This window comes from Dermochelys coriacea, chromosome 24 (assembly GCF_009764565.3).
Source record: "Dermochelys coriacea isolate rDerCor1 chromosome 24, rDerCor1.pri.v4, whole genome shotgun sequence".
Lineage (NCBI taxonomy): Eukaryota > Metazoa > Chordata > Testudines > Dermochelyidae > Dermochelys > Dermochelys coriacea.
The window spans coordinates 9,743,646-9,757,005 of NC_050091.1; the positions used below are offsets into that span (position 1 = coordinate 9,743,646).

Consider the following 13,360-nt stretch of genomic DNA (forward strand, 5'->3'; position numbering starts at 1 on the left):
CCAGCTGCGCAGTGGGGTGCTGGCCACTCGGCTCCCAGCCCCCCAGTCCCTCAGCATCTCCATCCCCAGCTGAGCCAGCTGAGCTTGGCTGTTGCCAACATTCATTCAGCAGATTCAGTCCCCATGGCTAATAGTTGGGCATAGACAAGAGGCTGCACTCTGGCCAGAGACCAGCTCCCAGCCAAAGCCTGCTGAGCCCCCAGACACAGGGCCAGGAGGAACTGGAGGAAGGAAGGGAGCCCCAGGCCTGCTCAGGCTGTGTGTGCAGGGAGAGTAGCCCGGGGCAGAGGTGGGGGGAGGAGTGACACTGGGATGGGATGCGGAGGAGAGGAGGTGAGTTGGAGGCAAAAGGATGGGAGGACCTAGAAAGACAGAAGAAAAGGTCCTGGGGCGGCCATGCGGGGAGTGACAGGTGACTCGGCCCCTTGCGGGGCACAGCGCTAGAGGGAGGCAAGCCCTGTCTTCCCAGCATGGCTCCCCCTAGCTGGCTCCCCCTTGTTTCCAGCTCTCCATCCACGAGCGCGAGGACAACCCCGGGGGCTACTTGCTGGTGATGAAGGGCGCGCCGGAGCGCATCCTGGATCGCTGCTCCACCATCCTGGCGCAGGGCCAGGAACTGCCCCTGGACGAGGAGATGAGAGATGCCTTCCAGAACGCCTACCTCGAGCTGGGCGGGCTGGGGGAGCGAGTGCTGGGTGAGGGCACCCGGGCACTGTGGGGAGGGGAAGGCTGGAGGAGTACACGGGGGGAGATTGTGAAAAAGCGAACACCATGCATGCGTGTGTGTGTGTGCAGGGGAGATTGGGAGTAACAACAGGGCAGGGATGATGGTGCACGGGGTTGGCAGGGGTGTCTGGCTGTGGCTCACGCTGGCGCTCTCGGCTCTCCCAGGCTTCTGCCACCTCCATCTGCCCCAGGACAAGTTTCCCCGAGGGTTCAAATTTGATGCAGATGAGATCAACTTCCCCACCACCGGCCTGTGCTTCGTGGGGCTCATGTCCATGATCGACCCGCCCCGGGCAGCTGTGCCTGATGCTGTGGGCAAGTGCCGGAGCGCAGGGATTAAGGTAAGGCCTTTAGGCAGAGATTCATTGCCCGGTCAGGCGAGCCCATACTCCAGGCTGGGGGCAGAGCAGCTCACACAGGTGGGGCCATGCAGACAGCCAGCTTGGCTTGCTGCCGTGCTGGATGCAAAGCCAGGGACCCTGTGGGAAACCCAGCAGGCATGATGCCTTGGCCCAGACACTGCATTGTCAGGAGCAGAACCCACTGGCTCCTACTTTAACCACTAGACCACACTCCCCACTACATCTAGGAGTCCTGACTCCCAGCCAGTGCTCTAACCACTTCTCCCAGTACTGGCTCCCAGACCACTACTTAAACCACTAGACCCCACTGCCCGCTGTGATTAGGAGTCCTGTTTCCAGCTACCATCCCCAGTCTAAGAACTAGAACTTGCTCCCCTCCCAGAGCTGGGAACCAAACCCAGGAGTCCTGGCTCCCAACTGTTCTGCTCTTACCACTAGTCCCTACTCCTCCCAGAGCTGAGAACCGAACCCAGGAATCCTGGCTCCCAACTCCATTGCCATGGCACTGGGCCCTGCACATTAGTGTCCATGTCTTGACCGCTGCGTGGCTCCATCCCCAGGTGATCATGGTGACCGGTGACCACCCCATCACCGCCAAGGCCATTGCCAAGGGTGTGGGCATCATCTCCGAGGGCAACGAGACGGTGGAGGACATTGCAGCCCGGCTCAACATCCCTGTTAGCCAAGTCAACCCCAGGTAGGCTGGCCCTGGCTCCCAGGGCCCCCATCCAGGCTGTGGGGAGCTGGCCAGCCCTGACGCTGCTCTCACTCTACAGGGAAGCCAAGGCCTGTGTGGTGCACGGCTCTGACCTCAAGGACATGACGGGGGAGCAGCTGGATGAGATCCTCAAGAACCACACGGAAATTGTCTTTGCCCGCACCTCCCCCCAGCAGAAGCTCATCATCGTGGAGGGCTGCCAGAGACAGGTGAGAGCCAGTGCCCTGTGCGGGATCCCTGAGCACTCAGGCTGCCCCCTGCTGGCCAGCCTGACCCACACACCTGCCCCACTGGGGAGGCCTAGGCCAGTGCCCCCAGGCTGCACGCCCCCGGGGACGGCTTTCAGCCTGGGTCACTCTGAACGGCTGGCTGGCCAGCGCAGCCAGGTGGGGAAAAGTCCCTGCCCTTCCGAAACTTGCCACCCTGCCCTGCTTTTAATAGAGCCGGGCACTGTGGGTTAGTGACCCCCAGGAGAATTGCCATGGATACCACAGCATTCGTGTGTCCATGGGTTGAGCCGCACCCAGCTGGCACGAAGGCTCGGTGCCATCTGGGCAGCTCCACTCTCCTCCAGATGGTCGCTGTGCAGTCCAGCTCCTAACTGGCAAGCTCAGAGCCATGTCCACTAGGGCCACCCCCTTCCCTAGCACAGAACCCCAAGGACATAAAAGGGGAGTAATTGCTCTAGCCACTAGACCCCACTCCACTCCCAGAGCTGGGAATAGAACCCAGGAGTCCTGACTCCCAACTGCCCTGCTCAAACCACTACACTCCACTCCCCATCCAAATCAGGACTAGAACCCAGGAGCCCTGGCTCTCAGCCCCCCACGGCTGTAACCTCTAGACCACCCTGTCCATCCAGAGTAAGAAACAGAACCCAGGAGTCCTGACACCTAGGCCTCCCCGCTGTGACCAATACCTGCCAATCTCCTCCTGGAGCTAGGAATAGAATCCAGGGGTCCTGTTCCCTCCAGCCTTTCTTTCACCCCCAACCCATGCAGCCCCTTGTAGCTCAAGGACTCACTCACCAGCCCCATCTTTGGCGGGGCAGGAGACAGGAGCCCCTCCTGCCCAGCCCCAAGCCCTGCAATGTGTGGCGGGAATTGGGTGACAGTCCCGGGGCAAATACAGTGACTTGTGCCATGTTTGGCCCAAACATCAGTGCTGGGTAGGAGGGACCTGGCCAGGATTGGGGGTGTACGTCCCCTCCAGCCCCACAGCACCCCCTACAGCACTGTTGTGCAGTGGAACCAGTGCCCCCTGCTTAGTAACCCCCCCCCAGTGCCCTCTCCTTGGGCGTCTCCCACCCTGCCCAGCTCCCAGCTTGAGGGCTGGCACTGCCCCCTCCTGGTGCTGATCCTGCCTCTCCCTCCTTAGGGGGCCATCGTGGCCGTGACAGGGGATGGTGTGAACGACTCGCCTGCCCTGAAGAAGGCCGACATCGGCATCGCCATGGGCATCGCCGGCTCCGACGTCTCCAAGCAGGCGGCCGACATGATCCTGCTGGACGACAACTTCGCCTCCATCGTGACGGGGGTGGAGGAAGGTCGGCGCCCAGGCTGGTGTGGGGGCAGGGAGGCGGGCAGTGCCCTCCCTCCCTGCATCCCTTTCCCTGCTCCCTCAAACCCAGCCAATTTGTGACCTGGACATCAACCAAGCACCAGGCAGGCACCAGGATCCAGGGCACCCGAGAACATGGGCCTGGCACTGGCTCGCCCAGCCCAGCCCCCGTCCCGGATCAGCCCCCTGCTGCCTTGCTGTGGGGAGCACTGGGGCAGTCCTCCAACAACAGAGCCCTGATGGGTGCCCAAAGCTCCCCGAGCTGGCTGGAGCAAGCTGTGTGCCGGCCCACGCCAGAGTAGGCTGGTGCTGCTGGGCTTGGAGCCTGGCCCGCGTCACTGTCTTTGGGCCAGGCTGGCACCCAGTATGCTGAGAGTGGAGGAAGCTGATGTTGCCACTGCCCTGATTGTGCCAGGCCTTTCCAGAGGCAGCAACACGACATTCCCCCCACTCACTCACCCACCCACATTACCACCTTTGCCCTCTGCCCAGCGCCCCTCTGTCGCACGACTCTTGCTCTCCCTGTGCTTGCTCCTGCCAGGCCGCCTGATCTTCGATAACCTCAAGAAATCCATTGCCTACACGCTGACAAGTAACATCCCCGAGATCACCCCCTTTCTGCTCTTCATCATCATCAATATCCCGCTGCCCCTGGGCACCGTCACCATTCTCTGCATCGACCTGGGCACTGATATGGTGAGGGACGGCACTGCCTGGTGGGGGAAGGGAGCAGGGGTGTGATGGGATGGGGGAAGGAGTGGGGTGATATTGGAAATGGGGGAGGGGTGAATGAGAGCGGGGTGGGGGAGGAGAGCAATGCCCTGGGGCAAAGAGTGGCACTAACAGCGCCTCTGCCCTTAGCCTTGGCCGCAGCTGAGCCCAGAGGATGCCCTTTCTCTTGCCCATGGCTCATGGGTGCCAGGGAGAACTGGTTGCATCAAGCTGCCAGGTCCGCTGGGGGACCCAAGGGGCCGGGTGGGGATTGGGCCCTGCAGGCAGTGAGGCCAATAGCTCCTTCTCCTCCTGGCACAGGGATGGAAGCAGTGAGGATTCAAGCCTGGCTTTGTTTGCATGGCGCGGTGGGCTCTGCCGTCCCTGGGCTCTGGGAGCCCCACTCTCTGCATCCCAGGCCCCAGCCGTGGGCCACCGTGGCGGGAAGAGGGTGGTTTGAGCTGGTAGCACCAATCCCAGACTGGCTGCACTATGGTTTGTGCTCAGTGTCATGGCATGGAAGTCCCCCAGCCCACAGCGCAGCCCCCCTGAGTGGACTGCAGCATGCTGGTGCCACATGGCCACATAGGTGCCTTGCACTGGCCTGGCTCTGCTGGGCAAAATCATACCCCTCCCGCCATGTCTCAGCCTGTTTCAATGGGGGCAATCCAAGCTGAATAACCCATAGGCTAGATGGATGCATGGGTGGATGGGCAAGGCAGTCACTGGGCAGAGGGAGGGAAGGATGGACAGGCAGGTCAGTGGATGGATGGATGGAGGGAAGGACAGGCAGGTCAGTGGATAGATGGAAGAGGGGAGGGAGGGAAGGACAGGCAGGTCAGTGGGTGGATGGATGGAGGGAAGGACAGGCAGGTCAGTTGATAGATGGAAGAGGGAGGGAGGGAAGGACAGGAAGGTCAGTGGGGCTTGGAGGGATGGAGACCCTGCAGACTCCAAGCAGGGAGAGTGGAGGTGGGGCAGGTGCCAGAAGACAAGGGGGTTGCAGTGAGCTCAGAAGAACTGAGGCTGACTCTCGGGCGGCCTTTCCAAGCCACACAGTCTATGGGGCCATGGACTCGTTTCCTCCCTGGACACATCATTATTGGGCAGTTCAAACCAGGCTGGAGATGCCCTCGCTGTACCACCAGACAATTCCGCCCCGGGGGATGGGCCACTGGGGGTTCTCCATCCCCAGAGAGCTGGAGCCTGGAGCCCAATAAGGAGCTTAGGCCTGGATCTGAGCCCTGAGTCCCTCCCTCAAGATGCCACGGGAGGAAGGGGCTTCCTAGCTCTGTTGAGGAGGGGTCCTTGGACCCCAGCCCCATTCACTCCCGGCCCCTCCTGCCCTGCCAGGTCCCCGCTATCTCCCTAGCCTATGAAGCCGCAGAAAGCGACATCATGAAGAGGCAGCCGCGGAACCCCAAGACGGACAAGCTGGTGAACGAGCGACTCATCAGCATGGCCTACGGGCAGATCGGTGAGCTGAGACCCCCAGCCCAGGGGCTGCAGGAAGCTATGCTGGTGGTTCAATAGAGGGTGCTCTCCCACGACTTAGTACTGAACCCGGTACCCCAGTGTGGCAGCAGGGGGCGCTGTGCTTCAGGGAGCAGTGGGGGTTGGCACTGACCAGTACCCCAGTGTGGCAGCAGGGGGCGCTGTGCTGCAGGGAGCAGTGGGGGTTGGCACTGACCAGTACCCCAGCGTGGCAGCAGGGGGCGCTGTGCTGCCAGAGGTGGCACCATCCAGGTGAGATGCACAGCTCTGGTGCAGCAGCCCAGGTGAGGCCCCTCACCCCTGCTGAAGTAACCGTGTGCAGCCCAGGAGGCTCCTGGGGGCGAGGGCCTTGCCCTTGCAGCCGATCCAGCCTGTGCGGGGCTCTGGCCCGTCAGCTGAGCCATGCCCCAGTTGGGAGTGAGCCGCCCGCAACGCTGACAGGCCATGCCGAGCGGCCGGGGTGCTGGGCGGGTCCATGGAGAGCGACTGGCTCCTTCGCGGTTCCGGCTGGTACTGGACAACCAGGAAGGAAGGAGCATTTACGGGTCTCTCCTTCTCTCTCTCTGCCGCCCTTCCCGCCTACTCTGCCACCCCCCCCCAGGTATGATCCAGGCTCTGGGTGGGTTTTTCACCTACTTTGTGATCTTGGCGGAGAACGGGTTCCTGCCGTCCACCCTGCTGGGCATCCGCCTGGATTGGGACGACCGCTCCAAAAATGACCTGGAGGACAGCTACGGGCAGGAGTGGGTGAGTGCGGCCCCGGGGAGCCGGGGGCGGGGGGGACAGGCGGGGCCCCATTTCTCCCCCTGCAGCATTTGCAGAGCTCCCATCAGCCCCCCTCGCAGCTGGGGGACAGGGTACCACTGAGGGGCCGCCTGTGTGGTGTGGGGAGAGGGGTCTTGGTGCCCGAGGGAGCCAGCTGCCCTCCCTCGTGCCCAGTGTCCCGTCCCTGTCCCCGCAGACCTATGAGCAGCGCAAGGTGGTGGAGTTCACCTGCCACACGGCCTTCTTCGCCAGCATCGTGGTGGTGCAGTGGGCCGACCTCATCATCTGCAAGACCCGGAGGAACTCCGTCTTCCAGCAGGGCATGAAGTGAGTCCCAGCCCACCCACCCCCCTCAGTCCTGCACCCTTCTGCTCACACAGGAGCTGCAGGACTTATGTCCCCATGTGGTGACAGGGGAGGGCAGGCTTGGCCCAGTGCCCCAAGGGGAGCTGCACTGCAGGAAGTGGAGTGGGGGGCTCAGTAGGGGGCTCCCTGCTTGCAAGCAGTGCCGGCCCCAGCGTGGCACTAGTGGGCACTGTGCCACTGGCCAATCCATCACTCAGATGAGCCGTAAGCCAGCGGTTCTGCTCGCGCCTCCTGGGTGGGCAAATTCCTGATCCCAGCTGGCTTTGCCCAGCCCCCCTCAGCACACACCGAAGCCCCCCGCCCATAATCCCCCACCCAAAGCCCTCTGTCCCTGGGACTCCTTGCACCTCTTTGTGGGCTGCCGCAGGCTGGAGCCAGGGCTTGGAGGGAGTTGCTGACCCCCATTTCCTGTGTTGTGTACTTCTCCACTCCAGGAACAAAATTCTGATTTTTGGTCTCCTCGAAGAGACGGCCTTGGCTGCCTTCCTGTCCTACTGCCCTGGCATGGGAGTGGCGCTGCGGATGTACCCGCTCAAGTGAGTGACACACGGCCATGGGGCAGGGCCCTGAAGGGCACAGACAGCAGGGAGCTGCTGTCCCCATCGCGGGGTGATGGGCCCGTGCCTCGGCCAGGCTCCCTTTCCCCAGCACAGTCACCGAGTGGCGCAATCCAGCCTCCACCCCCACAGGGTCTCCCCAGCAGCGCGGTCCCTAATGCTCCCCCGCCCTCCCGTGCTTCAGAGTCCCCCCAGCAGCAGAGTCCCTAGAGCTCCGCCCAGCAGGGTCCCCCCGGCGGCGCAGTCCCTAGAGCTCCCTCCGGCAGGGTCCCCCCCAGGTGGCGCAGTCCCTAGGGCTCCCCCCAGCAGGGTCCCCCCGGCGGCGCAGTCCCTAGGGCTCCCCCCAGCAGGGTCCCCCCGGCGGCGCAGTCCCTAGGGCTCCCCCCAGCAGGGTCCCCCCAGGTGGTGCAGTCCGTAGGGCTCCCCCCAGCAGGGTCCCCTCCGGCGGCACAGTCCCTAGGGCTCCCCCCAGCAGGGTCCCCTCAGGTGGCGCAGTTCCTAGAACTCCCCCCAGCAGGGTCCCCCCCAGGTGGCGCAGTCCCTAGGGCTCCCCCCAGCAGGGTCCCCCCAGGTGGCACAGTCCCTAGGGCTCCCCCCAGCAGGGTCCCCCCTAGCGGAGCAATCCCTAGGGCTCCCCCCGGCAGGGTCCTCCCTGGCGGCGCAGCCCCTAGCGCTCTCCCTCCTCAGGTCCATCCCCCCCGTGGTGCAGTCCTTAGCACTTCCCCCCTGGTAAGGTCCCCCCATTGGTGTGGTCCCTACTGCTCCCCCCCCGAGCATCATCCCGTGGCATAGCCCCTAACACTCCGCCTGCTCCCCACAGGGTCACCTGGTGGTTCTGCGCCTTCCCCTACAGCCTGCTGATCTTCGTGTACGATGAAGTGCGGAAGCTGATCCTTCGGCGTTATCCTGGCGGTAAGCTCCTGCCCACACAGTGCCATGGGCCCCCCTCCCTCCCATCCACGCTCTGCCATGCCCCCCCGCCCCGCACAGTGCCACCCGCTCCCACCCATCCACTCCCCCACTCCCACTCTGACAGATAGCTCCCCAGCTCCCTCCATCCCTGCTGCCCTGGGCCAGGGTTTCGACCTGGTGCCTGGGAGGAGAAGGCAACAGGCCTTGCTGCCCTGGGTTTGCATCGGGGCCCTTGAGCTGCCCGCTGGCAGAGATGCTCGGCTCTGGAGGGAGGCTGTGCCAAGCAGGGAATGGACATCATGTCCCTCACAGCCCAGGCCCATGTCTGACCCACTGTACCTCTCACCCTGCCCTGGCACTGCCATCCCCCAGCCAAGCGCATGCCCTGGAGCTGGGGGCTCCGTCTGCCTGCTCCCCCGTTTGCTGGCACTGACAAGCTTTTCTCCCTTCCTTTCCCAGGTTGGGTGGAGAAGGAGACGTATTACTGAGCTGGGCCGGCCAGGCGGATCCTCTCTCCACGTCGCCTGGCAGGGAGGGCGCTGCTCCGCCAAGGCCGCCTGGCACCACCACAAACCTTAGAGCAGAATGGGAGGGAGGGGGCATCAGCATCACAGGCTGTCCTGTGTAGACCTAACGTGTAGGCACTAACCCTGCCGGGACGAGGGGATGAGACCCCGGATCCCTGCCCTGGTAGCTAGGTGGGGAGGTAGGTGGAGCAGGCCTGACCCCAATGGGCCCCTGCTGATGTCCATCTGGGGAGGGGGGTGGCTTGATAAGACACAGAGACCCTGGAAGGGCCTATGGGGGAGAGAGGGGAGCCAAGCTCTGGTGGGTCCCAGCCAGGCTTTTTGGAGCCAGCAGCCCTTGGCCAGAGAAAGAGTGAGTGAGTGTGCGTGGGGCACGCTAGTGCCCCTGGTGTGAGCATAGGCGCTGACTCCATGGGTGCTCCAGGGTTGGAGCACCCACGGGGAAAAATTGGTGGGTGCTCTGCACCCACTGGCAGCTCCCCCCGCCCGGCCCCAGCTCATCTCCACCTCCTCCCCTGAGCGCACCTTCCCCGCTTCTCCCCCTAGCTCCCAGTGCTTGCCTGGTTCGCGGGGTAACAAGCTGTGGGAGGGAGGGGGGAGGAGCGGGAACACGCCACGCTCAGGAGGTGGGGCCGGGGCGGGGATTTGGGGAAGGGGTTGGAATGGGGGCAGGGCAGGGGTGGAGTTGGGGCAGGGCCAGGGCAGAGGGGCGCGAGCACCCACCGGTGCCGTGAAAAGTTGGCGCCTATGCCCAGGGGGAAAAATTAGTGGATCCTCTGCACCCACCGGCAGCCAAGCTCCCCTCCCTGCCCCCCGCACCTCACCTCCGCCTCCTCCCCTGAGCTCGCCGCGTCCCCGCTCCTCCGCCTACCTCCCAGCGCTTGCCGCTGCCAAACAGCTGAGGGGGTCGAGTGCCCACCGGCGCGAGCAGAAGTCAGCACCTATGGGTGTGAGGATGAAAGGCACCCCCAGGTAGGGTTCAGAGTAGCAGCCGTGTTAGTCTGTATTCGCAAAAAGAAAAGGAGTACTTGTGGCACCTTAGAGACTAACAAATTTATTAGAGCATAAGCTTTCGTGAGCTACAGCTCACTTAGGGTGACCACCTGTCCCGAATCAGGCAGGACAGTCCCGAAATGCAGAGTTCAAGCACCGGTCCCGGGACAGGCTCGGGGGGGTGCCAGCCTCTTTCCAGTGCTGTGGGGCTGAGGTAGGCCTTAGCATCCCTATTGCTACAAGGCCCCCCCCGCTCCTCCTCCCCACCCCCTGAGGTGCCCCCCCCGGGCAGGCTGAAAGCTGGAGCTGGGCCATAGTAAGAGCCACCCAGGGAGCCCGGGCTGCTCTGGGGAGCCCCAGACCCTGCACCTGCCTGGGCAGCACATGCCAGGAGGCAGGGACACAAGATGCTCTCAAGCACCCCAGCCCCTCACTCAGGGCAGGTGGAGGCGCTGGGCTCCCTGCAGCAGCCTGTGCTCCCTGCATGGCTCTTACCACAGCCTGGGGCTGGCTTCTGGCCTGGCCAGGGGGCAGGGCCTTGAGAGGGAAGAGGAGGAGCAGGGGGTGGAGCCAGGGAGAGGGGCGGGGCTCCTGCATGTATCCCACTTTTGCTTTTGGAAAGCAAAGGTGGTCACCCTACCCCCAGGCCTGGCATGTAGTGGCTCCCCAAGGCTGCGAGCAGATCCCCAGCCCCCACACACCACTGGGTGGGGGTGCTGGGGGGTTGTTTGCTGGGGCAACACTGCCCTGGGTGGGAAGGCAGGGGGTCTGGTCACTGCTCTGGGTGGGGGTGAGGGGGCAGGGCGTCTGGTCATTGCTCTGGGTGAGGGGGCAGGTGGTCTGGTCACTGCCCTGGGTGGGGGTGAGGGGGCTGGGGATCTGGTCACTGTTCTGGGCAGAGGGGAGGGGAGAGGGGGTCTGGTCACTGCCCCATGTGGCAGAGGGAGGGTCCAGGGAGTCTGGTCACTGCTCTGGGCTCGAGGTGGAGGGGCAGAGGAGCCCCCAAAAGCAGGCGCCTCGTATGTCGAAGATGTGCAATAAAAGTAATTTAACCCCTTCCTGCCTCAGAGTTCCTTCAGCTCCACAGCCAGTCACAGCCACAAGCCTGCTTGGGAAGCAGGGACTAGAACATGGGACTTGGCTTCTGGCTCCATCACCTCTGCCTCTGGGCTAACAGGGAGCACGTCCAGCCCTCACCCTTGAGCCTCTCGAGGGCAGCACGAGTGTGTCATGTTCCTTGGTACCAGAGGCAGGTCACCCCAGCTGGGCTCAGTGTCCTCCGCCAGGCATGGCTGAGGCCTGTTGCAATACAGTGTTGTACCTAGTGGCTGAACGGTATGATACAGTTTAACGTCCCATTTCCTCTCCCTCTTTAAGTTCTACATTCCCATTATTTACCATAGTTACCCGGCCACGCTCTCTTTGAAGTTCAGTACGGATCAGGCTGTTGAGTGTCTCTGAATCGTGCTGGTTTCCAAATTACAGAACCTGATCATGGAACCACTTGGTCATCTGGCTGTCCATTAGTTACGACTGGCTCTGGTCGGTTTGTCAGCCTTCTTGATCTGCATCTGCCATCTGCAGAGTTTGCTTTGCTGATTGTTCTTTCTGAGGAGCAAACTCTAGATGCTGATAATTGCTGCTGAACTCTCCATTGTCGGTCTCGATCACATGTGATCTGGACTCTGAATTCTTTTTCTATAAGAAAACTGTAGGTAGATCTTGGAGGTCTCAACCAAGGTACTTTACCATCCCTACTATACCTCTCAGTTCTGGTACATTCAATTCTCAAATTGCTTTTACTTTCTCAGGGCTAGGACTGATTCCATCTGGTCTGTTCCAAAAACTCGATTTGGGATAGGCAGAAAATGCATTTTTTTTGTTTACCTTGAATCCAGCCTGACTGATGAGGCTTCGGACTTCGTTGTGGTTTTTGGTGTGGTTCTTCCATCGAAGATCCATACATCAGACTAGTGTCCATGAAAACTACAACTCCATTTGTATCTACTAACAGTGCTGCCATTTCTCTTTGGAAAATTTCAGGTGCACTGGCAATCCCAAAAGGTGATCATCAAAAGCAAAATCTCCCAAAGGGTGTGATCAGTGGAATCAGTTTAGCACTTTCTTGGCTAAAGAAATTTGCCAGAATCCGCTCAAGGCATCCAGCTTGGAGAAGCTCCTTCACTGGAGGTTTTCAAAAGGAGGCCAGGGAGCCATCTGTCTTGGATGGTTTAGACACAACAAATCCTGCATCTTGGCAGGATGTGAGACTAGATGACCCTTGCAGTCCCTTCTAATTTGTGGTTCTATGAATACTGGGACTCCTTTCACTTTGGAGAGGAAATCATCCAGTGTTGGGAAGATATATTTTTCTCTTACAACTGCTTCATTAAGTCTTTTAAGATCCACACAGATTTATATTTTTACATTTTTTTTATAACCGGTACCATTGGGGTGCACTGCTGGCTCAGAGATTTTCTCAATTATGCTAGTTAGCTCCATTCTCTTTAACTCAGTTTGCACTTTATGAAGTAATGGGATAGGAATCCTGCTAGGTGCATGTACATTATATGGCTCAGCTTTGTCTCTTCAGGTGATTTGTCCTGGATTTCCTTTCAGAAGTCCAAGTTAATCAAATATTCCACTGAATTCTTCCAACTTTCTCACTAGGCATCATCATGGCTGCCACACTGTGGCTCAGAAGGTTGTTGGTCTGTGATCCTTTGATCACATGCACTCTGAATGCATAGCTTTTGTTTTTGTAAGTTGTTTCTGTGGTGAACTGGCCCATGAAGTTCAGAATCCCTTCAGTGTTAGTCCGGGCTAGACTTCAGCTCTGGGAGTGGTTGAAGGTGATTGGAAGGCCCTTCTGAGGTGACTGTGATGTCAGCTCTTGAGTCAATTTTAAGTCAATAGTATTGCCAGGAATATTCAATTTCACTCTCCAGGCAGGCTCTGTGTCATCATAAGTGTTAGATCCTGGAAACAATGGCTCTTGATGGTCTTTAATATGAATCAAATCCCTGACTAATTTGGTTCAGCAAAGAGGGGCAAAATGTCCATATTTCATGCATTTATTACACCATGCACCTCTAGCGGGACATGCATCATCTCTTGGGATATGACTTTTTCTACACCTTGTGCCTGTAGGCTGGAATTCGTCCCTCTTGGCCTGGGAGTTCTCTCTCCTTGCGTCAGGTCTTATAGGAATGACTTAGCACTCATACTGCATCTATTAACAGCTTCTAAGCTAATTTCTTCTTTTTCAAGTTTGGCAAGTTGCTCTTGGTTTGCTGTGTCACCTGCTCAGACTGCTTTGCTATTTGAATAGCTGTGGCTAGAGTTAAATCTCTCTTCAGCTGTTGCTGCAGAGAAAGGTTTTTATCTGTTAACCCAATAACTAGCCTGTCTCTAATATTTTCATGTTTTGCATTTTCAAAATGACAGCCAATGTCTGCAGAGCTCTTATAAAACATTCAACATTTCCCCTGGCCCTTGAATTCTCTAGTGAAAACATGTTCTTTCATAAACCACATTTTTCTGAGGTGTAAAGTATGCATCAACAATTGCCAGAACCCTTTCATTTGTGACTGCCTTCATTACAGTCAAAGGATTTAAAGATATGCTCTGCCTGCTTCCCCCAGGCATAAATTACGGATGATACCTGCA

The 13,360-nt window shown here is 59.9% G+C and overlaps 1 protein-coding gene across 1 annotated transcript in view; it reads left to right on the forward strand.

Annotated features, from left to right (window-relative positions):
• The window catches only part of LOC119847680 (sodium/potassium-transporting ATPase subunit alpha-2), a 33,611-nt gene extending 24,352 nt beyond the window's left edge, over positions 1-9,259 (forward strand). The window contains exons 12-23 of the mRNA XM_038382632.2: positions 506-695; positions 892-1,067; positions 1,649-1,785; positions 1,865-2,015; positions 3,184-3,352; positions 3,908-4,062; positions 5,431-5,554; positions 6,173-6,318; positions 6,533-6,663; positions 7,137-7,238; positions 8,080-8,171; positions 8,631-9,259. Coding sequence (XP_038238560.1) covers positions 506-695; positions 892-1,067; positions 1,649-1,785; positions 1,865-2,015; positions 3,184-3,352; positions 3,908-4,062; positions 5,431-5,554; positions 6,173-6,318; positions 6,533-6,663; positions 7,137-7,238; positions 8,080-8,171; positions 8,631-8,659 — 1,602 coding nt within the window. The 3' untranslated portion in view covers positions 8,660-9,259. The remainder of the gene's footprint in view (positions 1-505; positions 696-891; positions 1,068-1,648; positions 1,786-1,864; positions 2,016-3,183; positions 3,353-3,907; positions 4,063-5,430; positions 5,555-6,172; positions 6,319-6,532; positions 6,664-7,136; positions 7,239-8,079; positions 8,172-8,630) is intronic.
• The last annotated feature ends 4,101 nt before the right edge of the window (positions 9,260-13,360 follow it).